General features: G+C 37.2%; 2 protein-coding genes and 1 long non-coding RNA gene across 8 annotated transcripts in view; 2 read left to right on the top strand and 1 right to left on the bottom strand.

Moving 5' to 3' along the window:
• b2m (beta-2-microglobulin) overlaps positions 1-25533 on the top strand; it is a 198797-nt gene that overhangs the window by 74569 nt on the left and 98695 nt on the right. The gene's annotated exons all lie outside the window — the stretch shown is intronic.
• On the top strand, positions 6329-10625 carry LOC135779401 (uncharacterized). Of its 2 annotated transcripts, none has more exons than XR_012337791.1 (3): positions 6329-6670; positions 9138-9227; positions 9366-10625. It is a non-coding gene; the product is annotated as an uncharacterized lncRNA (long non-coding RNA). The 2 variants fall into 2 exon arrangements; XR_010544787.2 differs by having other exon boundaries at positions 6329-7216.
• lmo3 (LIM domain only 3) overlaps positions 23914-25533 on the bottom strand; it is a 51696-nt gene continuing 50076 nt past the window's right edge. For all 5 annotated transcript variants that reach the window (XM_065285041.2, XM_065285040.2, XM_065285039.2 and 2 more), the window contains exon 4: positions 23914-25121. In XM_065285041.2, coding sequence (XP_065141113.1) covers positions 25016-25121 — 106 coding nt within the window. In that variant the 3' untranslated portion in view covers positions 23914-25015. The remainder of the gene's footprint in view (positions 25122-25533) is intronic.

Genomic DNA, 25533 nt, shown 5'->3' with positions numbered 1-25533 from the left:
TCTCGTGAGATTAGTCTGGTATTGACTGAATTTCACAAGGTTGCTAATTTGTTTGAATTCGTACAATCTTATTGGTACGTTTTAGTACGATCTGCTTTCGCAGCAGTGACAATGGGGTTATATTCTTGTTTTTTTGGATAAGCATGCATTTTTGTACGATCATACAAAATCGCAAACACGTCCCGTTTTTTTTTTAGCCTGATCTCACAGCAATTCTTACATATTTTACGAGGTGGATAAATCGTATTAATTTGTATAGCAACATTCATAAATTTTTGTACGATTTACCTTGACCCCTGTGAAGTTCGGGTTAGGGCTGGGGTTATTTTTTTATAATATTCATTTTTTTTGCACGATTAACTTTGTAAAATTTTATAGGAATTAGCCATCTTGTAAAATATGTACGAATTCTCGTGAGATCAGGCTGGTATCGACTGTATTTCACAAGGTTGCTAATTTGTTTGAATTCGTACAATCTTATTGGTATGTTTTAGTACGCTCTGCTTTCGCAGCAGTGACATTAGGGTTGGGGTTATATTCTTGCTTTTTCGGATAAGCTTACATTTTTGTATGATCATACAAATTCGCAAACACGTAAAATTTATATATCCCACCCTGATCTTACAGGAATTTGTACATATTTTACGAGTTTGCTAATTCGTATGAATTCAAAGGGAATCGTACGAAAACGTATGACGATTATTAGAAAAATAATGATGAAATGGCGCTTCTAACCCCAGTGTCATGGGGTGAAAGCAAATGTTACAAAAATGTACGTAAGTGGTTGAATTAGCCACCTCGTAAAATATGTACGAGTTGACTTGATATGTCTTGACCCCTTTGAAGTTGGAGTTAGGGGTGGGGTTTCGTTATTGTTTATTTCTTTATGATAATTGTTTGTTTTCGGACGATTAACTTCATACAATTTTATTCGAATTAGCCATCTTGTAAAATATGTACGAATTCTCGTGAGATCAGGCTGGTATCGACTGTATTTCACAAGGTTGCTAATTTGTTTGAATTCGTACAATCTTATTGGTATGTTTTAGTACGCTCTGCTTTCGCAGCAGTGACATTAGGGTTGGGGTTATATTCTTGCTTTTTCGGATAAGCTTACATTTTTGTATGATCATACAAATTCGCAAACACGTAAAATTTATATATCCCACCCTGATCTTACAGGAATTTGTACATATTTTACGAGTTTGCTAATTCGTATGAATTCAAAGGGAATCGTACGAAAACGTATGACGATTATTAGAAAAATAATGATGAAATGGCGCTTCTAACCCCAGTGTCATGGGGTGAAAGCCAATGTTACAAAAATGTACGTAAGTGGTTGAATTAGCCACCTCGTAAAATATGTACGAGTTGACTTGATATGTCTTGACCCCTTTGAAGTTGGAGTTAGGGGTGGGGTTTCGTTATTGTTTATTTCTTTATGATAATTGTTTGTTTTCGGACGATTAACTTCATACAATTTTATTCGAATTAGCCATCTTGTAAAATATGTACAAATTCTCGTGAGATCAGGCTAGTATCAACTGTATTTCACAAGGTTGCTAATTTGTTTGAATTTGTATCTTATTGATACAATTTTTGTATGATCATACAAAAATGTTTGCTTATCCGAAAAAGCAGAATTATAACCCCAATGTCACTGCTGCGAAAGCAGATCGTACTAAAACGTACGATCTGCTTTCGCAGCAGTGACATTGGGGTTATAATTCTGCTTTTTCGGATAAGCAAACATTTTTGTATGATCATACATGCAAACTCATAAATGAAACCCCGCCTCTAACCCCGGTGTCACGAGGTGAAAGCAAATTGTACAAAAACGTACGAAGGTGGTCGAATTAGCCACCTCGTAAAATACATACGTATTGACATGATATTGCGTTGACGTTTTCCCATGAGATCTGGTCTGTTTAGTTAGATCAGTCTGGCGTTTGATGAAAGAAAAATAAACCTTTTTCCCGATTAATTTTTATGATAATCTGCAATATCGTGATTTTCCACTAGATGGCCCAATTTATGAAAAACTGAAGCTAAAACGTTATTTACTAATTTTATCTGAATCTGATCAATAACAAAATTCTTTCACACAAAATTAAATTATTTCATCTTTTTTATTTTTATTTTTAAGAAAAATACCCATATTTAAGAGTTTATAAGCAGGGAAAAAAATATAGGTGGGATGAAACATTTTTTCCCGTTTTCTGTTTTTGTTTCTTTATTGTTTGTTTGAAAGCAGATGGTCTGGTCTTTCATTTGATAAATTTGTATGTTTATGTATTTTTAGACGAAAATTTTCCTGAAAGGCATTTTGTGAAACTTTTGTGAAAATCAGAAAAAATTTTGGCCGGCAACTTTTCAAAAAATGGCTGGTGGGGAATGAGTGAATTATGGTTACACTGCAAAAATGTTTTTCTCAGCATTTTTGTCTTGTTTTTATCTCAATTAAGACTGGATTTGTTAACAAATAAATTTTTGAAGTTTCCATGTTGGAATCATTGAAATTCAGCAGCCAACTTGAGAAAGTTTGAAACATTGGAGAGCATTACTACTGTAGATTTGGTTCTAGAGATTACGATACAAACAATAGCAGTCGTCTTATAGACAAATAAAAATGGACTCGGTGTACAGACTGACAGGCGATAACCGAACACCGTTAAGTGCATGGCCTGCAAAAGCTGCCATGAGCTGTGAAAAAGCTCCATTACTTTAGGGTAAAGAGGGGTGAAACGCAGAAAGCCACTTTTCTGCTGGGAGCAACCTTTAATGTGGTGCAAATGGGCAGAAGTGCATTGTCACCTTTAGACTTGATGCACTACCATTTCGTCTTGACAGACAAGCTACACTTATTGCCCGAACACGTCTGCTTTGTTACCACTGACATCGAACAGCGGCGCTCAAGAATGGAGCGTGTAATGTCCGTCATTCCTTTAAAACCCTTTAGTGCCGAATGTGTTTTTAGCATTGTAATGCTTTATCTTCGAGCTAATGCTTAAATGGACATGCTAGTAGTTAAATCGAATCCGCTGTCTTTACTTCCATTATGTCTACGGTGCATCGTGTTTAGGAAGCATCATGAAATCGCTGCTCTTAAAAGCAACGCCGTGGTTTCTCTGTGTCCGTCAGTCATTTAAACCAGTTGTCACAGGATGGGTGAACGATCTGTAAGTCTGGCCATCTCATGTTAAAATGTCCCTGCTGTGACCAAAAGCAGATACCTGGAAAGCAAAAAAAGAGAGAGAGCGAGAGGTAGTTACACAGCTGCTTATTACTTTACTCCTCACAAACCTTGGCAGCGAATCCCAGATTGATTTTTGACGATGCAATCGATCGAGAGATTTTTTTTATACAGACCCGTATAATTTGTTGCTTATCTTAAGTTGAGTTTTGAACATTGTTAAATCATACCTTTCAGCTGTTTTATATAACCCACCTCCACATACTGTAAACAAACACTTGACTGTACTCACCCTTAAAAAAGAAGTTGTGGATCGAGGGATCCAGGCGCCCAAGTTGCGATTTTTCGATATGGTTTTCGCCATATCACCTCCTAAATTTCTTTCACAAACGAGATGCTTATATGAAAGGTTCATGCTGACTCTCTCTGGTCTTTCTTTTCCCATCTCGCCCCTGGCGATTGATCCCATCTCCTCAGGGGAAATCATTTCATGACATCATTACCATCCTCAACACTTTCATGTACCAGCCCTTGTTTCAACCTCTTATCATTTGATTATGTTTTGAGAGAAGAATGTGGGGGGAAATGGAAAGCTATAAATGGCAAAGCTAATAAATAGCACTTAGAGGAGCTTTTTTAATGGGTGCTCGTAGGGTATCAATAGTTTTGTATTAAAGGAACACTTTACCCCCCCACACACATGGCGCTACAGTAGGTCTGGAGAGAAACAGTGTGATTGTGGGTGGACGTTAGGCCTGGCAGATGTTCTGCGACTCCTCCTGCGACTCCTTCCCTTATTAGCAATGGAAATGAGGATGGTGGGTTGATTCAGGAAGGTCATTTGTATTTTAGATTTTCAGCTGCTGTAACTAAACAAAAGATTAAAAAAAGAATTTGATTTGTATACTTTCAGAATAAAATATGTGATCGTGTAAAAATAGATACTGATGATACAGTGTTGTGAAGCATTTCTATTAGTCTGCTGTTTATGGGGCAGTTTTCCGGACAGGGTTTAGATTAATCCAGGATTAGACCTTAGTTATATTAGTACATATAAATAGTAGGGATGCACCGATATGATTTTTTTTGGGCCAATACCGATTTAAACAGACATCTTCTGGCCGATACTGATGCCGATACCGATATTAAACACTTGTATACAATACTATACAGTTGGTCTATTAGCTAGTTTATTTCTGCATCAAATTATTTTTACCGAACATGGATTGGATCTAATTAACATTCAACTGACCAACATAATAAGAGAGGCACAAATTAAGCTAAAACAAATATAATAAGACAGCATGACAACCTTCCAAGGTGGTTTTTGCAATTCAGCATTTATTTTATTAACAACATTAACTCATTTTTTTTTACATATAATGGATTTCTTTATGCAGTTAATTAATAAACAATCGGTATCGGCCTTTTTCGTGCTATTGCCGATATGCCGATGGTTTCAAATTCATCAAAAATCGGCCGATAAATATCGGCGGCCGATACATCGGTGCATCACTAATAAATAGTTTTTACAAACATACCTTACAAAAATCAGTACTGGTGTACATCTTGAGACAAAACAATGGCACTAATATATGTTAAAATATGTCAGTCAAGATGTTTTTAAAAATAGGGAGCTGCTTGCTTTGGCGCAGGTCTGGTGCAGATCTGGCCCTTTTGAAATCAGAGACCAAATTCAAAACCTCTTTTTTGTCTATTTTATTATCTTTAAAGAATACTTCATATAAATATGAAAATTTTCAATAGATAAAATGATCATTTAGCAATTGATACATACTTTTCTTACTTTTTTATTTTGTTTGACAAATATTTAAAAATTCTTAAAAATCAAGATGCAATTTTTTGATGAGTAAAATGACCTAAGAAAATAAGTCTAGACAAAAACATAAAATGTAAGTGAATTTATGCTTAAAACAAGCCAAAAAAAAAAAAAAAAAAATCTGCCAATGGCGTAAGACAAAAAATCTTAAACTTTTTTCTTAAACACTTTCAAGAAAAATTCCCCATTAGCAGATTTTTTTGCTTGTTTTAAGCACAAATTCACTTAAAAAATCTGCCAATGGGGTAAGAAAAAAAATCTTAAACTTTTTTCTTAAACACTTTCAAGAAAAATTCCCATTAGCAGATTTTTTTTTGCTTGTTTTAAGCACAAATTCACTCAAAAAAACTGCCAATTTGGTAAGAACAAAATCTTAAACTTTTTCCTTAAACACTCAAGAAAAATTTCCTATTTGCATATTTTTTGCTTGTTTTAAGCACAAATTCACCTAAAAAATTCTTAGGTCATTTTGCTCATCAAGGAGATACATATTGATTAAAGATTGTTTAGATATTTATACTAAAAGCAAGACAAAAATACTAAGTAAGAAAGTAATTTTTCGCCGTGTACACTGCAAAAAAAGATTTTCAAGAAAACATTTTATTCGTATTTTTGTCTTCAGTAAAAATATCTAAAAATTCTTAAATTAAGATGCTTTTTCCTGATGAGCAAAACGACCCAAGAAAATAAGTCTAGTTTTATACAAAAAATATAAAAATAAAGTGATTTTGTGCATAAAACAAGCAAAAAAAACCTGTCAATGGGCCATTGAATTTTTATTGAATTTAGTGTTTAAGGAAAATGTTCAAAATTTTTTGCTCACCCCATTGTCAGATTTTTTTTGCTTGTTTTATGCACAAAATCACTTAAATTTGATATTTTTTGTCTAAAAACTAGACTTATTTTCTTGGGTCGTGTTGCTCATCAAGAAAAAGCATCTAAATTTAAGAATTTTTAGATATTTTTTACTGAAAACAAGACAAAATACTAAGACTTTTTTTCTTGAAAATAATTTTTTGCAGTGTATGTCACATATCACAAAATATAGATCATCAAGGTTTGTGTCCTGTGACAAAAAACGCATATGACAACTAGTAACGAAATACGCAAAAACCAATATAAGCAATAGTGATTGTGTTTACCGTGATTGGTTGTGACAGTTGTTCGTTGGCGTCCAGGTACTCTCTATCATGTTCTTAGTTTCTCTATTAGGTGCTCAAAGGTGACATGGAAAGACAAAAATAACTTGGTGCTTTATTTTTTCCGTGGGCTGGCAATACACTGTAAAAAGTGATTCTGAGTTTTAGTCAGGTGGACAAGTAAAATCATGTCCTGTCAACTTGCAGTGTCTCACTACGCAGAAGGATGAGTTATAACAACCTCAACTTGAAGGGAAATTGAAAACTTAAAATAAGGTGTTCATATAACAACAAAACATAGGTTCTTTCAATTTTTTTGCCTCATGCGCATGTGCCAGAATCTCTACGTCATAATGACGTACTACTTTAACGAATTTGAACAAGAGGCGCCATCGCCATTTTCTGCACGAGAGGACGAGATCACTACAGGAGTTGCTGATGGGAGAACAAAGACGACGAAGGAGCTCTTATTTGAACGACTACAGATGGATTTTTATAGTAAGTATACCCCGATTTGTTCTTTCTTTCATGTAAAAAAATAGGCTTGTTTCGTTTGCGTATTAATTTAAGACAACTTGATTGGTAAGTTAACGTTAATCAGGAGCCACACACACAGTGTTAGACACCGAGCTGTTGTCGAGACGTGAGCAGAAAGAGAAGTCGTCTTTAACTAGTGTAAGTTAATGTTGGTAAATAGATAAAAACGTGTACAGTTACTTTTTAGCATGTTAATTGGTGTAAAATGGCCCAAAATAGCTTTTTCGCATGGTTTAAAGTTTTCAGGCACCGTGCCGGATCTCCGGCGTGCGGCGTTGGCTGCGAATTAAAAAAATATATATAACGTTGATATATTAATATCATTTCGCGTTCATGCGTTCACCCACAAATAGGATGAGAGGAACACATATTTTACTCTCAACCAAACTAAACTAGCCAATCAGAAGTAGAATGGGGCGGGTCTTTAAAGTGTGGTTGAGAGATCCAGCTGCAGGTACCGTGCGGAGACCGGAGATGTCACGTAGCAAGGAATCCGCAGGATGGAAAGTAAGTTTATAAAGAACAGGAAAGATATGACCTAATTGATAAAGCACTTAAATAAGTGGCGCTGGGCATGGATAGAAGGAATAGGCAGAGACAGGCAGCATTTTAGAAGAAATTAAGAGAAGCAGGTGCTTGCATTTCAAATGCTGTCTCACGATATCAATATAAAGTTGCATTTGTGTCAAAACGTTTTGCTTGCATTATAATATTCTCTACGCGCATGCGTCAACGCGCGCATCCACATGAATCAGATCCCACATAATCCTGACAAAAACACACATTCGCTGATGGTTTGTGAATCTAATTTGCGTATTTGCGTTAACGCATGCGATTACAGAATAGTATAATGACACACTCGTAGATCTTGTTTGCCTGCATGTGTGTGTGAAACGCGTAGCTCTTGACTGTTATGCTTTGCCAAAAGATTAATGCAAAAAACAAATTGACTTGACAAAATTCCTGGGTGTCTGAAAAGGCAAAGTCACATCATCATTTGAATGATAAACTTTAATGTTGCAGTATCCACTTCAAATTTAGGGTGCTAAGGTTGCTTGATGTTCAGTGATGAATAATAAATCTTTATTAAATGCTACCACTTATTGTTTATAAACATGTTTTGACCAATGGTGAATCTCATTTGTGTGCCCTATTATTACCATGCATATATGCAACCAAAGATTTTTAAATTCCTCATAGATCTATGTCACTTATTTTTACTCTTAAAGTGCACTACATTGATGTAATTACCTTTTAATTGCACAAAGTGACTGAATTTGTTCTGTCTGATCATGGTTTACTTTGTGGCATATAGCCCAAACGCGATTGTTCCCGGGGACCCCGCAGCGTTGGTCTGGTTTCAAACTCAAATGGATTCGATTTCGATCGAACCCTGGTGTGTTATTATGATAGAAAACAACACTGGTCAATATATAGCTTTTTTTATTAATTCGGTGCTGTGTGTGTGTGTTTGTGTGTGTCATATAATGTGGGCTTCTGCTGCTTGCAAATTAACTCTTTTAAGGAGACAGTGGATTTTTAGATTTGTTGTCCTGGTTCCACATCCTATGCACAAACACACTGAAGGCTCATTCTCACTCATATCCAAGGTAAATCATCAACACTATCGTCCCTTACATGTATTATATTTAACTAAATGCATCATAATAAGCTAACTTATGGGCAGGTCACATTTCTTCCTGAAACAGTGCACATCCGAGTCCACATGACAGTGTCACAGTATGATTTTGTCATGTGGACTTGGGTGTGCACTGGGGTACCGAAGCCAAGACTACCTGGAGGAAGTGGTCTTTGTTCGGTTGCACCCAAACCGTGCCGCGTGCGCACTTGTTCAGGAAGTAATGTGACCTGCGCATGCGTTTTAGCTTATTATGATGTATTTAGTTAAATATAATACATGTAAGAGATGATAGTGTTGATGATTTACCTTGGATAAGAGCGATAGTGAGCCTTCAGTGTGTTCGCGCATAGCGTGTGGAATCTGTTTTCTATTATGCTTCATGCACGTTGTGATAACGTAATAACGCACCAGGGTTTGACAGAAATCAGTTGAGTGTGAAATCAGACCAACGCTGCCGGGGTCGGGAACAATCGGGCTAGGAGTTGAGATCACAGCAAACGAGCCCAGTGTGAACCACCCTTAGACACTCCTGGTTTAAGTGACATCAGCTGGTTACATCTACTATTAAATCTTATTTTGGTGCTGAACAAAAGGTAACAAACAACTGTTGTTGTTGTACCACATCACTGGTAAATTATTTACAACAAAAGCATGCAAAAAGTGTACATATTTGAAATTAATGTTTTTATTTTTCAAGACAGAGGGAGGGGGTGAAAGGATAAATTAAAAGAAAAACAAAGGATTGAACCAATAAAGGAGGTACTTTAACCATCATATATTTTACAGACAACAAACCAAAGGATGAGGACTGCAGCATTGCTTGGGCTGCCGTGATACATGCGAGAGACTCCTTCTAAATTCATGAAGATATGCGAGGTATGCTGAAACCTTTAAGGCAAAACGAGGGAATATTGAACATTAGATCTCTTAATTTGTAGGGGTCTGGGGACTTTAAATTGTTTGTGAAATTGGTTATAAGTAATAGTACCTTAATTTTGTTTTCATTCTACAAAGCCCAGTGACCGTGATCAAGGGCGTGGTGATCAAGGGCGTGGTGATCAAGGGCGTGGTGATCGGAGTCCTAGTGGTTGTGGAAAATGTGATGGAGCCTCTCCCAGAATTCTACAATGACGTTGCCCTGGTGATTGAGGAAGAAGTGGTGATGCGTCACCTGAGTGACATACCTAATGCTTTTCTGAACCTGATGGGCCTGGTGTACGCATTAAACATTGACTTTCCAAAGGAATTAAAATTCACTTTTGAAGTGATACAACGCCTGTTCATTGGAGTGGGATCACACTCTTGCACCGCAAGAGTTCACTCTTTGAAGAGCAAGTTGCTGAGATAAGAAACTCTTTTCTTCTCCTTGCTACTATAAGCACTTACACTGTTACACTGTTTTAAAGTTTAAGACCATTGTTATTTTAGATATTATTGTTTTCAAGGGATACTCCATCGTTTTGTCATATTAAACTGTTATTACCTTAAAGCAATAGTTCACTTTGAAATTAAGTTTTGATATGTTTTAGCTTACCTCAAGGGCATCCAAGATGTAGGTGTCTTTGTTTCCGTGGTAGTTTCACTTTTGATGTTTTTAGGTCAAACCGTTCTTGTCTGTCAGTCATATAATGCAGGTCTATGAGGTAAACATGACCTCAAGGAGCATTCACAGAGAAGTCCAAATTAAGCAACTGTCCATCGTAAGTACACATTGATGGCCTTAGACACGAAACGAGCGGTTTGTGTGAGAAAACGAACACTATTTATATTGTTTTTGCCCCTTGTACACAACCACATCTGTGCTTAGTCTGCGCATGCGCCGGAAGTGATCTCTCGCACGTGTACGTCACTCATTGTTTACACAGAACAGAGATTGTAGGTAAGACAGTAAATAGAAATTGTACTGATTTGCGCTTATCCGGGATGTTTAAACCGACGTGAAAGAAAACAATTACGTATGCTCGCGCAAACTCATCCAGGAGATCTCTTCCGGCGCATGTGCAGACTAAGCACAGATGTGGTTGTGTACAAGGGGCAAAAACAATATAAATAGTGTTCGTTTTCTCACACAAACCGCTCGTTTCGTGTCTTAGGCCATCAATGTGTACTTATGATGGACAGTTGTTTAATTTGGACTTCTCTGTGCATGCTCTTTGAAGTAACGTTTAGTAAGTGACCATAGACCTGCATTATATGACTGACAGACAACAACGGTTTGACCTAAAAATATCAAAAGTGAAAGTACCGCGGAAACCAAGACACCTACATCTTGGATGCCCCTGAGGTAAGCTAAAACATATCAAAATTTAATTTCAAAGTGAACTATCCTTTTAACTAAGAAGAGTCAATACATACCCCTATCATCTTAGTGCGTGCACTTAAGAACTGTGGCGTGTGGTGATACTTTGATAGCACTTAGCTTAGCCCAGTTCATTCAATGGTACCAAACAGAGATAAAGTTAGAAATGATCAAACACATCAACGTTTTCCCTATGTAATACGAGTAGATATACGATCAAATATGGTGGAACAAAATAAAATGTGGCGCTTTTAAAAGTGGGTTTAAAAGGGTAACTATAATCATTATGAGAGGGAGAAGGGGAGCAGATTTTTCAGGCGAGTCGAAGTACTCCCAAAAGTGCTATTCCACCATACAATATAGTTACCCTTTTTAACCCGCTTTTAAAAGCACCATGTTTTATTTTGTGCCACCATATTTAATCGTATAAATACTCGTATTAAATAAGGAAAACAATGTGTTTGGTCATTTCTAACTTTATCTCTGTTTGGTACCATTGAATGAACTGGGCTAAGCTAAGTGCTATCAAAGTGTCGCCACATGCCACAGTTCTTAAGTGCACGCACTAAGATGATAGAGGTATGTATTGACTCTTCTTAGTTAAAGTAATAACATAGTTTTATATGACAAAACGATGGTGTATCGCTTTAAGTGTAACATTGGTATTCTTAAAAATTTTTTAAACACTGTTCACTTGTTACCTTGTTCTGCTTCCTCTTTCCTTGTCATGTTTGTCATTTGATTGGGAATTAAAGACACTGTTTTATTTGAAGTTGTTAAACACAGGAACAACTGTACATGAATAATTCACTATAAGCTGTTAGGAAAATATCTGATAATGACAAGGAGTTATTTGTACTATTTTGGCTCTTAAATGGTTTTGTGCATAGTAGGGCTGCACGATAAATCGCATGCGATACCACGCACATCTCGTCAGTTCCTGGATTAGTAGTAAATCGCCATCAGCTGCTTTCAGATGGAGCGGCATTTACTACACAGAGCCGTAGTTCACTGACAATCTGGGCCATATCGCAGGCGATACTTCCGCGATAATAAATGCGAAATTGCCCCAAATGTCAGTGAACGGCTCTGTGTAGTAAATGCCGCTCCATCTGAAAGCAGCGGATGGCGATTTACTACTAATCAAGGAACCGGCATTACTTACAAGATGCGCGTGACAATCACATGCGATTTATTGTGCAGCCCTAGTGCATAGAGAAGTTTGCACGTGTTTTTGTGAGGTTTATATTTTAACATTGGTATTATAGAATTTTTTTTAAACAGACTGTGTTCTTGTTACCTTGTCCTGCTTCTCTTTCCTTGTCATGTCTGACATTTGATTGGGAATTGAAGACTTTTATTTGAAGTTGTTAAACACAGCTTATAGTGAATTCTTCATGTACAGTTGTTCCTGCAATGAAAATATCTGATACTATTCTCTAAGAATGGGTCTGTGCATAAAGAAGTTTGCATGTGCTTATGTGAGCTGAATATATGTGAGTGTTTTTCGTGTAATGTTTTCATATCTTTGCAAGGAAAAATAAATGCTGAGAGTTTCAATTTTGCAGTTGTGTTGATTTCATTTAAAAAAAATCTGGTTTCAGGCAGATATCTAGAACTTCTTGTCAAAGAAAACAATGAAGTCTAATAAACTCAAAAAGTTAAGTTGCGATGTTGAGGGAAAACTCACTATTTTATGTCAATTAGACTTTGTTAATGGTTGTGAAAACATGAAAAATTAAGTTAAACCAATATGTTTTTAAGTTTACTTAACAAAAAAATCTAATTGCTTATTAATTGCTATGGTACGTTGGCCCAATTTACTGCAAGTTATTTCAACAAATACATATAAGTTGAGTTAACTTAACTCCTAATGTTGGCTAAACTTAACTGAGTCAATGCAATAAGATGACTTGACCAAGTCAAGTTGGGTCAACAAATCATTTTTTACAGTGTAGTAAAGCGTTTAGACAACCATCCAAGAACTAATCGCTCAGTGATAAAACAAATGACACACATGTATACACACTCCACAAGCCCACATATCTGACCCAAGAACAGAAAGCACAGCATGGATGTGGGCGTTCTTTCCCAGCCTCATCCAGAGGTCACCGGTTACCCGTCGAGAAGTAAAACAGTCGTCTTGTATAGCCCCTAATAATATAAACACATTTAACGGATACATAAACAAATTGCAGAGTTGAAAAGATGCCGACATCCTTTATTTTGCACAGTGCATGCTTTGAGGGAAAGACTGGATAATGTAAATCTACAGTAGGAAGGAAGCATTTCGTAAAATTCAATGAAACTTGTTGTCCATCAAAAATCTACAATTAGAGTCTGGGTATCAAAACAATGGCTGGTCATTTCACAGTCCTGTTGGCCTTTGGAGATTCCTGCATCTAAGATTGGAAGATTTGTTGGTCTAAGGACTCCCGAGTGTCCGAGTGTAAGGTTCGAGCAAGGTCATTGTTTTCCAGCTTTTTCAATGTCAACTGCAAGGTTTATTCACACTCGATGGTCCCACATCTCAAAACACTACAGTGCACCACAAGCCTTTGGGTGCAGACATAACCCTCAGAGATGGGTTGTACTTCTCCACTCAATAAAGCCATAAAAACTTGGAGTCCAATTACGTATCTGAAATAAAGCTCTCGCCTACTGAAGGCTTCGGCTCAACACTCAAGGCCGTGCATATACGCTGGTCTACCAGATCAGCATTCTTCTCATATCGCTCATCTGGTGTCTCACCGTGGCTCCTAAAATCACAAGGCCATTTGAGGCAAATATGTCTCGGAGGAGGGTTTGTTTCTGAGGTAGTGCCGTTCTAATCTCCCTGGTCGTCCGTTTAACAGGCTTTAGTTGGGTCCCATAGCAGCGCGGCAATGTTTGATTACTAAATCACCTGCTGAGAGGAACCCGGAGCTTAGCTTCCCCATTCCCGCAGCCATTTGGGTCCGGCAAAATAAGATGTTTCAAGTCATTCCGTCTGTCTGAAACACGCAAGCTCAAGGTAGGAATGGTATAAAATTGCCTCAAATAATCTCAGATATTGGTTTGAAAGGGTTTGTGAGAACGTTGTCAGGAGTTATGCGTGACTGGCACCCCCCGCTGAATACAATCATCTCTCCAATTTAGTATAAATTAGGTCAAACGGGAATAGCCCATGAACGGCCAGAGTTATTCTCAACTCCAGCTGTGTAGATTTACTCGAGAGAAGGTGTTAACTTAGACACCAAAATAGCCATTAGTGGGGCTCTGCATGGGCGAATCGACTTATAATCCTTAAATTTAGATTCCAAAGTATTTATCGGCGTGGAGGTTTTTAACTAAAGGGAATGATGCATGTTAACGCGCTAAGACTGATGTGTAGACATAGGCTGTGTCCGAAATAGCCCCCATACTTTTAAATAGTGCACTATTTGAGGGAACATCAATTTTTAGTGATGTCCAAAATCATCGGGTGCGTAAATACTCACACTTGCCGTCTTGGCCACTCGAGAGGTTGTGCACGCGACAGGAAGTAACTGCACAAGACTGTCCCATGTCTTAAAAAACTGGCAAAGTGCAGTGGCATTAACCCACACTATCTTGAATACTTCGGAACGGTATTCAAGGCTAAGCGTATCCAATCATGCATCATGTTATGGATGTAAATCGTAAGACTTTTGCCCAAACTTCGCGAGATGTCACGGAAACTTTTAATTTTAAGTTAATAAATGGATATTACATATTTTGGTAGTCAAACGGAAAGTGGTGTTGTTTTTTCATTTTGGTGCAAATACCTGGATTGACATTTGTACACTCGCTAAGTGTTTCCCATCAGGTAAATAATTCTACATGCACGCTTGGGATCTTCACGCCCACTAGAACTCTTGGGTAAGTAGTCAAATGGTCAAGTGCAAAGACCGCAAGTGTGGGCATTTGGACGCAGCCATAGTGAACTTTATTAGGGGACTCATACAACCCCACAATGCATCGCAATAATGAACCGATGTACAGTCACAGCTAGCCGCTAGTCGTCCATTAAGGCTCGTGCCGAATAAATTCTCGTGTCTCTGCAGAAGATGGCGCCCACACTTCAGCGCTTTCGGCGAGCTCAAGTGTCAATTTTTGTCTTGTTTTCAGCAAATGTATCTAAAAATTCTTAAATTAAGATGTTTTTTTTCTTTATGAGCAAAACAACACAAGAAAATAAGTCTAGTTTCTAGACCAAAAATATCAAATTTAAGTGATTTTGTGCATAAAACAAGCAAAAAAATCTTCTAATGGGGTAAGCACATTTTTCTTGAACTTTTCTTGAATTTAGTGTTTAATACAAATTTTCAAGATTTTTTTGCTTACCCTATTGGCAGATTTTTTTGGCTTGTTTTATGCACAAACTCACTTAAATTTCATATTTTTGGTCTTAAAACTAGACTTATTTTCTTGGGTCATTTTGCTCGTCAAGAAAAAGCATCTTAATTTAATATTTTTAAGATATTTTGCTAGAAACAAGAGAAAAATACTAAGAAATGTTTTATTTTTTTGTAGTGTGCCTACTTCCATACACTGCAAAAAACGACTTTCTTACTTAGTATTTTTGTCTTGCTTTTAGTAAAAATGTCTAAAAATGACCTAGGAAAATAAGTCTAATTTTTTAGACAAACATAAAATTTAAGCGAATTTGTGCTTACAACAAGCAAAATAATGTTCTTGAAATACTGTAAGTTTACCTTTTTTATAAACACTTAATTCAAGAAAAAATTTCCTATCCATTTGCAGATTTTTTTTGCTTGTTGTAAGCACAAATTTGCTTCAATTTTATGTTTTTTTGTCTAAAAACTAGACTTATTTTCCTAGGTCATTTTGCTCATCATAAAATACATCTTAATTTAAGAATTTTTAGATGTTTTTACTGAAAACCAGACAAAAATACTAAGTAAGAAAGTAATTTTTTGCAGTGTACTATAGGAGAAAAGCAGTAGGCGAGGCAAGTAGTAAGTCCAAATTCCAAGTATTCCAAAAACAGTACTACCCGGATGACCTACTACTTCCGGCAAGATCCTGAAGTGTTAATTTAATTTACTATCCTGTGGGTCCTCGGGAGTGGAGTTATCCAACGAGAAGAAGAAGAAGATGCGTTGTTTTATTCAAAAGTGTCCAAAAGCGGTAACGCGGCCCTATTCAAATGCAAATACATATATTAACCTTGTGGTTAAATTGCACTAGTTTAACGTCATTCCAGTTAACGATTAACTTGTTGTTATGATGACGTATATCAGGTGATGTATCAACAAGGCGGATGAAGTAGGTCCGAATTCATACATGCTACCCATACCTACTGTATTAACGGTGATGAGTAGGTACAAGTATTCGTGATCATGCCTGTATCCTTATGTCACCGCTGGGCCCCTTTTGTCCCACACTGGAATTTTTTTTTCAAATATTATTTTAAATATATTTAAAAATAAATAAAAATGGCCAAAAAAGTACAGCCACAACATGCCTAATATTGTGTAGGTCACCAAAACAGCCCTGACCCGTCGAGGCATGTACTCCTATAGGCAGGTGGTATGTTCTGAAATAAATTATATTTACAAAATGTATTTTTCACCAATATGTTTTTGTCCATAATTTGTATATTTTAAAATATGTTTTAAAAATTAATATATTGTAAAGCATTTATATTTACCTCGCATTGGAAGTAAAACTTTGTATGTTACAAACTTGAAAACATAACAGGTTTGAAAAGATTCAAATTAAATATATTTTCAAATGCAAAAATATATTTGAATCATTTTATAGAATTTTTTTTTAATACTTTGGGCAGGAACAATATATATATATATATATATATATATATATATATTGCCATATGGGTTTTAAAACGAAAAATTTATTTGTTGCCCCCCAAATTTTTTTTTAAATATATATTAATATATGATGGTTAAACTAAATATATTTTCAAATTCAAAATATATTTAATTAAGCTTTACTTGTATATATTTTTTTTTTGCCGTGTGGTGTTGACCAATCCTGGTCCATCTGGTATAGGTTAGTGTGCCACATCAAAGGCAAAACTTCACAGAGCTCACAGACTCCGAATCTCGTCCACCGTTTGCGTGAGCTACGCTATCCAGTGCGCATTCCTGATAATGGCGGGCCGCTTTTTGTAGATCAGCCTGTGTTGATAAAACGTCTTGCATTCTTTCAAAAAACAGATCACAGATCAGCCGAACGAGCCGCATGGAATAAATTGCCAGTGACATTTAAGTGTGCTTAAGGTGAAATAGCTAGCATTCTTCTCGCTTAACGGGGTACGATGAGAAGCACTTACGAGTTCAGATCGAAGCGAGGATGGAGGAGTATGTTTGCGAGGTAGAGGTTTCATGGTGCAGGCGTCCTGATACGAGACCAAACACCTATCGAGTCTGTAATCATGTGCACAGCCTGCTGTGTTGATGATTATGGTGATGGTTATGGTTTTGATAACTAAATCACAAATGACTCCTCATCTATGCGGAGCTAGCAAATGAATTTACAATGCAGTTTATTTCTAAGGAAAGGTGGGGTAAAAATCATACTTTTAATGCACTCTTCATTCCCGTTTGCAATGGCAAACAAAACTGTCATTGTGTTTTACCAGAAATGAATAAACTAATCCGTGAAAATCTTATCCGGCCTTGGGCCGATCGACCCCAAGGCTGTTTTCCACCGGGTACCATGGACCAAAAATTCTTAAGTCCATTACGGTCGCAATAAAGAGCTAATGACGAGAATAAATTCGCGGTGGCACCCATCTCTATGAAGAGGCCGAAGGATAAGGGGTCATTAAGACCTGCGTTATCTGGTTCAGATAGCATTGGCATGTCTACGCACATCATTATTTTTGCCCCTGGAGCCGTTTGCCAAACGGGAAGCATCGGGAGAGCAGAGCGTGCGCTCGTTTTCGATGGTCAGTCGAGGGGTGCATGCATGCAGCTAATGCATTTCTTAATTCCCCAAATGATTGTTTTATAAAAGACATTTTATTTTCCATTCCTTCGCTGGCGGCCTCAAGGACTAGATCTTTCTAAATCCCCTCCTGCACTTTGTTTTTTGTTGAGTAGGTTTTACAAATGCTCCTTTGAGTGTTGTTTATAAAAGCGTGTTAAATACTGATGTCTGTGCTGTCGGTGAATGATTCTGAAGATGGGATTTTGGAGTAATTGTGGTCTTTTTAATGTATGCATTATATATGGTCTCCCTGCCTGCATAACCCTGAGCAAAATGAGGTTGCGTGAAGGCTCTTTCATAGCTCAGGTGAATTTACAGAGCTCTTGCTTATGTTTCATTTAATTATGTTTGTTTTAGATGTTTCTACTACTATGCATCAGAAAAAATATGAGGCGAAATAAGTCAAGCAAGAATATAAAAGAATAAAATTAATGTTGATAGCATAGCTCAGATAACATGCACTCTTGTATTTATTTTGGCAAATGTGAGCACAGTGTGACTACGGAGATTTATTGAAGCCTTGTTTTAGGAAAATTAAAACTTTCTATTTGCTTTTTATTTCATTTCATTTTATTGCTAAAAGAAACAATTGCAGCATTTACAAAATGATCTCGAATATGTCGCGTAGCCTGCGGCATCGAGGCTACGCCGTAGGACCTATGCACTGTAGGTGGTCCTCAGCTTGGTCCAACTTTGTTCTTAAGTGTAATTTATAGGTCTACAGGCTGTGCGTAGCTCTACGTATCATGACGCATACCTCGCCAAAAATGTAACAACGTGTCTGTTCTATGCGGACCGTAAGCATTGTGATTGGTCCACTAGAACCCCTCCCGTCATGTAAAAAATATATGTGTCACATTTCTTCATAGGCGTTTCTGCTTGCGACGGTTAGAACAAAGATGGGCCAAGTTGAGGAGTGATTTAACTCAAACGGCAATGAAAGTCGCTGTCTATTTACCTCCATCACTGCTGGTCTTCTCAAATCATACACAACAAGCTACTGCTTCTCCTTTGTTTGTGGGTTTACTGGCCAAGCTGCTTCTTCTTTGGCTGTTGCACTGCTACTATGGTTACACATGTGGATACTGCCTACTAGCGGTCTACATGTGTAATTGCATGTCAATGTGGGCCTTGTCCCAAATGGTGCACTTCATGTGGACTTTCGGTTTTGTGGCCTTAACCTCCTCTACACGGCGAACGCTGTACCGGGTCTAAAATTACTTATTATGACTTAATATAAAATATTCCTTTAATTTTTAATGGTCTGTCATGGACCCAGTCCCACATGAGATACTGTTTGAAAGCTTAGAATCTCTACTTTCTGCAGTGTGCATCACTTTAACATATTTTTTTACTGTAAGAAAGTTATTTACACTTAATTTACACTATCACTCCCCAATTTTTTTATACATCATTTAATATTCACATATTTCATATTTTTCAAATATGACACACATGGGCAAGTCTTATCAAATGAAAGCTCTTACTCTCAGGAATAAGGCTACATTGTTATTTTTGTTCTTTTTTGCATAGATTAAGATACAGAAAAAAATAATTTTTCCTCTGTAAGCTGACATTTGCTGGAATCAAACAAAACTGTCTTCAGGTTGCTGGAGCACACAGGGCCATAGTTATACACTTTCAAATACAGACTTTAGTCCTTTATTAGAGGACTGATAACACATACAACCATGTTTAGCACTTTCAACAGTGTTTTATGTAATTTCAAAGGGTTTCCTGTAAAATGATACCAAACTTTTCTATGTACACCTCTGCATGTGGCTATGGGAAGCTTTTGAAATTGGGTAGGCCAAATCCAGGCGGAAATCCCCAATATAGCATCTGTGCTTAAAAGGGTTATATTGCACGTGCTCGCTTAGTCTACGTATCCATAGTGTGTCCCATGTGTCATTTTTTTACGCTCAAAAAATGTGCTCATCAGTGCCCCCTTTGCACCCTTAATGCGATCCTCGGCGGAGCCCACACTGCAGCAGGCTTCGCGCACTTTACCAACCCAGAAGTCCTTGCGAAAGAGCAATGAGACCAATCAGATGACGGATGGGAGGAGTTCACACTGATGGGCAACTTTCTTCCTATCTCCAGCGTGACGCTCGAATCTGTCCCAAATACGACTCCGGTGCGTCCTCTTGCGTCAAGGGTCCCTAAGGTCTGCACTACATGATGACTTTGAGGAAGTCCACAAGTCCGGAGTGTGCCATTTGGGACAGGACGCTGTGTTACGTTTTTGACGAGGTGCGAGTCAGGCTACGCACAGAACCTACGCACAATTATAAATGACACTTTAAGTGGAACAAATATTACGCACGATTGCATTACTACAAATCCAGACAGCAGATGATTCTGGGCCGGATCTGCATTCGATCTGCACCAGAGCTGCTGACTTTGGCACACTGTAAAAAAATTACTTACTTTTTAAAGTTTTGATCGTTTTTTTTATTTTTAGGGCCTTTTATTTTTGGATAGTGTAGTAGAGAGTTGACAGGAAAGTGTTGGGTGAAGATAGGGGAACAGGACCGGCAAAGGACCATAGAGCTGGGAATCTAACTCGGGTCACCGTGAGCGCACTGGCGCTATATGTCTGCGCACTAACCACAGGGCTATTGGCGCCAACGATCTGTGAATAGTTAAAAAAATGTATATTGTTTAACTTAATTTTTAAGTTAAAGTAACATATAAATGTTGATTTGATAAAACGCTGATTTTTTTACCGTGCACGAATCCGGTGCTAATCCGGCCCGGAGTCATCTGCTGACCGGGAAGCCAGGAATATTGTAAGCATTACGGTTTGGACATATCTTTCTTCAAACGTGGCAACGTACGAGACAATTACAGTAAATTAGTGAAGCAGATCTCCTCTCTTCTTCTGGATGGCTGGATTGTTATCGGGTGAGGTTGGAGAACAGTCTCTGCTCTTTATGGAAAGACTTAACAGCTCGAGTCTAATCAAAGACATTTTTCCCACTGTGTTTCGGGCTAAAGAAATTCAATTAGTTTAATTGGTCTGCTTATTATAGGCTGTAATGCGATGTGAGCGCGGCTGTTGTCAAACTTTACAGGCTACTTTAAAAAAGCCGGCATAATTAGAGGGAGAACTTTAATCTTTTAGTCGTACAGTGAAGAGGATCTTCAAGCAATATTCTGGCAAACTACAAAGGCGTTAAACGGTTCGAGTGTGGGCCTTAGTGGGAGAGTGAAGAGCTTTGTGATGGTTTGTAGGCAGGTGCTATTTCTAGTTTTAGTGCCGTCAGAGTTATTTGTGGACAGATTATGACTGACTAAACTGTTGCATGAATAAAGATTGCTGCAGAGAATAAAAGTGTAAAACAACATGAGGGTGAACAAATAATGACATCATTTTAATTTCTGTGTGAATTTTATCTCTTGAACCCCTTTGAATGTTGGCTTGCAAGACTAAGAAAGACTCTCACCCCTTTTCCCTTCCTTTTTAGACTAGGGGTGGATATTTTTGAGGTGCAATGACAACAAAATGGCTTCCAAAATGACAAACCGCACTTATGATCAATCACCGAGCCGGAAGTGCATCATGGTCTGGTGGATAGGCTAATGGAGTAGAGACCTGAAGGTTCACCACCGGCTTCTATGCATCTACAGTGGTGCCCTTGAGCGGGGCACTTAACCCAAATTGCTTCAGTAAACACTCTGTTGAGTGTATATGCAAACCAGAGAGAGAGAGAGAAAGAGAGAGAGAGAGAGAGAGAGGTCTGGTAAGGTCTTGAAAGGCTTAACAAAAAGTATCTTACAGCAATGCAGTAACGTTTGCAACAAGGTTTTGTTTGCCAACATTTGTTAATGCATTAGCTAACATAAACAAATAATTTAACTAATATAACAATATATTGTTGCATTAATTAAAGGGATAGTTCACACAACACAAATTAAGATATTTTGAAAAAATGTTTGTAACAGATCTGGGGCACCATAGATTTCCATAGTATTCTTTTTCCCTATGGAGTTCAATGGTGCCCCAGAACCAGTGTTGGAATTATGTCTAAGATTATGGGGGGTCCCCTAGCTAAGTCCCCCCCGGCCAAGCCCCCGTCATTATAGGGTCGCCGTGATTTCACAAAGTAAGATGTTTTTGTCAACATTTTAATCAAGGAAACCCCAAATTAACTCAAACCTTGACCATTTTAACCTCTTAAATTAGTGTGAAATAATAATTTGAGAAGATTTTTTGTAAAAGCCCCTAACTCTAAAGATTACTAAAGATGCTTCCTGTCAACAAGGTGAAAATAATCCACACGCAAGACACTGACTCTGAGAATTTTAAATTTATGTATTATTTTAATTTGAATAAAAAACAGGGGACCCCCTAATTTATATTTTTGTGCTCAATGCTCATAGAAGGTCCAGGACCACCCCAGTCCCACTTCAATTCGGACACTGCCTAAACGGCTTGGTTATAAACATTCTTTAAAGTATCGTGCGTGAATAAATCAATAAAAAATAAAAATATAGTTTATCATCTCATTCATGTAAGTTCATTGTGGAACTTATTGTTAAGAGATAAAACTTTTTTTATGAGACCCTGGACCACAAAACCATTAATAAGGGTCATTTTTTATTGAGATTGGTTGAGATACAACTATTTCAAAATCTGGAATCTGGGGGTGGAAAAAATCTAAATATTGGGAAAATATCCATTAAAGTTGTCCAAATTAAGTCATTAGCACTGAATCCACTCACAAAAATAAAAGTTTTGATATGTTTATGGTAGGACATTTACAAAATATGTGTGTATGCAACATGATCTTTACGTAACATCTGAATGATTTTTGGCATAAAAGAAAAATTTGTAATTTTGCCCCATACAATGTATTGTTGCTTATCGCTACACCAGTGCTACGACGCGCACTAGCTCGCGGACGGAAAGACGTCAGTTTTTTTTAATGCTGCTAACAATATATATATAGCCTACTGTGTACAAACAACAATAATAATAACACTACTATTATACAGCGCTTAAACTTGATTGTACAAGTAGGCGGGAGTATAATACATAATATCCAAACAGCGCTGTCAAATATCGTGACGTCATCTGACTCGCGCGTTCCTCCAATGACTTCGTGGAAAATATTGATAGACAGAACGTGTAGCCAATTAGAACACGAATTCAACGATCTTTGTGTGAAGCTTTATTTCCTGGTGTGGATACGGCATTTTATACGCTTATATAAGGATAAACAATAAAAAGAACGAGCGTGTATGCATGTAAACAAAAGACTTTTATTTTGTGGCTGACTGGCACTTAGAAAAGGCACTAGTCTTATGAAAACTCTTGCAAGAACCTCATTTTTGGGTCTATTGACTTCAAACGTGAAATATAACTTCTTTAGACTTGTGGCTTTGGCCTCATTGCATTTCTAGGTTTCACACATATATTTATCATTAAGATTTTTAGTGTTAAAAAAGATGTTATGCAAAAAATTTTTTATTACAATGTACTTCAGCCTCTCTAACCTTTTAAATTTTTATCTTAAAATAATTTTGAAACATGGAAAACGAAGCTCAAAGTGTCTTCTATCTAATGATACCACAGCTTATACTATAAATGGTTTAGTAAAAACAGCCCTTTTAGTGAAATTAGGTCTTTTCATGGTTTCGGGACAGAATGGGGGTGCTTTTCAAGAGGTTAAAGGGATAGATCACCCAAAAATCATAATTTTCTCATCCTCATGTTTTTTGAATGTATTTATTCTGATGAACACAAAAGAAGATATTTTGATAAATGATGGTACCCATTGACTTCCATAGTAGGAATAAAATAAATATGGTGAAATTCAATGGGTACCATCAACTGTGTGTTTACCATCATTTATCAAAATATCTTCTTCATCATTTATCACAATACTTCTATAATATTTGTTTTCCTACTATGGAAGTCAATGGGTAAAATCAGCTGTGTGCTTACCATCATTTATCCAAATATCTTCTTTTGTGTTCATCAAAATAAAAAAAACTCATACAGGTTTATAACAACACGAGGATGAGAAAATGATGACAGTATTTTCATTTTTGGGCGAACTATCCCTTTAAGACGGTTTTTGTGTTCCAGGGTCACAATTGTATTGGTAAATGTTAAATAACATTAACAAAAAATAATAAATATTGTAGCTGTTAACTAATCTGGTTTACCAATACAACCTTATTATTTAACGTATTCATGTACGTCTGGATGACGGGGTGTGTAAAAGTTAAAAACTCTTAGGGAGGAAAAACAGACGAGAAGCCAGTCACAACACATTGCTAACACAATAAAACTGTATTACATTTGTGCTTAAAATGATTACAGTACAGTATGTACACATCCTAAAAATAAACATCTCATGCTGAATAACACATAAAAAGAAAATCCATATACAATAGCAAGCAAAAAGGAATCTTTTTTTTGTAAATATGTACAACCGCCATATACAAATGAAGTTTGTCCTCACTTTTTGCACCCTCCGTCTTCAAAGGTAGCTGCAGACGATAAAAGGATTATCCAGGAATAATGCTTCAACATCAATAGTGATGTGGCTTGAGCGTTGCCTCGACTCGACAGTAAACAAAACCTGGTGATGGTAAATCCTCAGACCAGGTATTCACATGATTGTTTTAAGATTACGCCTGCTGATCGACCAAAAATCTGACATTGTAAAACAGGGTGACACTCGAGATGCTCGGCGACTGAGCATTGATTTAATTCAGGTAGAAACAAGTAAGAGACAGAGTCTTGGTATTTTGCGCAACGACAAAAAGCTTAGTAAATAAATACAGTGAAAGTAACAAACCCCACTTTTCCCATCAAATCCCATTACATAGAGTCATACCCAAATGTCTTTAGTGTCATCTTTTACAAAAACAGGAGTTTTTTTTGGAAATTAAATCACGTTACTTGAGCCTGAAAACAAGGAAACCCATTCAACCTGAGATGTTTCGTTGACTTGGCTCCCTTCTTTCTTGCAAACATATTCACAACTTCTCTCTGATAAATATCTAGCTTATTTTTAATTATTTAAATCCTTTGAAGTAAGTGAAACATCGTCTTTGTTATGGTTGGGACAGTATTGTTGGGTGCGTGTATGTTCACAACGTTGGGCCAACGGGTCTTCATAAGGCCATCACACACAGCATCGTTACGACCACTACAGGGGTCCGAGATCGTCGTCACGCCGGTTTTCTCCCACTTACAAAAAACGTCTAATCTGTACAGTACTCTGTCCCCCGTCTTCATATATATATACAGTGTGACGGGAACAGGGGCTGGAGAGGACACTAGTGCTTTTTGTGTCTGATTGCATGTCCCCCTTCAGGTCCTCTCTCAGCTCATTCCCCTCATCTGCGCAGGACTGTTGGAAGGGAGTCAGCGGACCTGCGGCGCGTAGCCCTCCTTCATCAGACCCTCCTCATAGTCTGTCTGGCACAAGATCATGTTGTTCTTCAGGAAGAACTTATCTCCAACGCAGAACCTGGAAAAAACAAAACAAGACGACAAATGTTCAAGTACAAGCATTTTTATATCTCAGTGGTTGATTTTCCCTTTATTTTTTAACTCTTAACAGGTAAACAGATGCATACAAAAATATACAGTATATGCACTGTCCATTTTGTTAAAACTATTTTATATAATAATATCCCATGGTTTCACAGACGAGGCTTAAGCCTAATCCTAGACTAAGAGCTGTCTTAACTGAAAATAACTTGCACTGACAGATCTTAAAGGATTAGTAAATTTTCTTAATAAAAAAAATGCAGATAATTTACTCACCACCATGTCTTCCAAACTGTTGATGTCTTTCTTTGTTCAGTCGAGAAGAAATTATGTTTTTTAAGAAAAACATTTCAGGACTTTTCTCATTTTAATGGACTTTAATGGACCCC

This window comes from Paramisgurnus dabryanus, chromosome 1, assembly GCF_030506205.2.
Source record: "Paramisgurnus dabryanus chromosome 1, PD_genome_1.1, whole genome shotgun sequence".
Lineage (NCBI taxonomy): Eukaryota > Metazoa > Chordata > Actinopteri > Cypriniformes > Cobitidae > Paramisgurnus > Paramisgurnus dabryanus.
The sequence above is the reverse complement of the archived record's forward strand: the minus strand, read 5'-3'. Positions and strand labels throughout refer to the sequence as shown.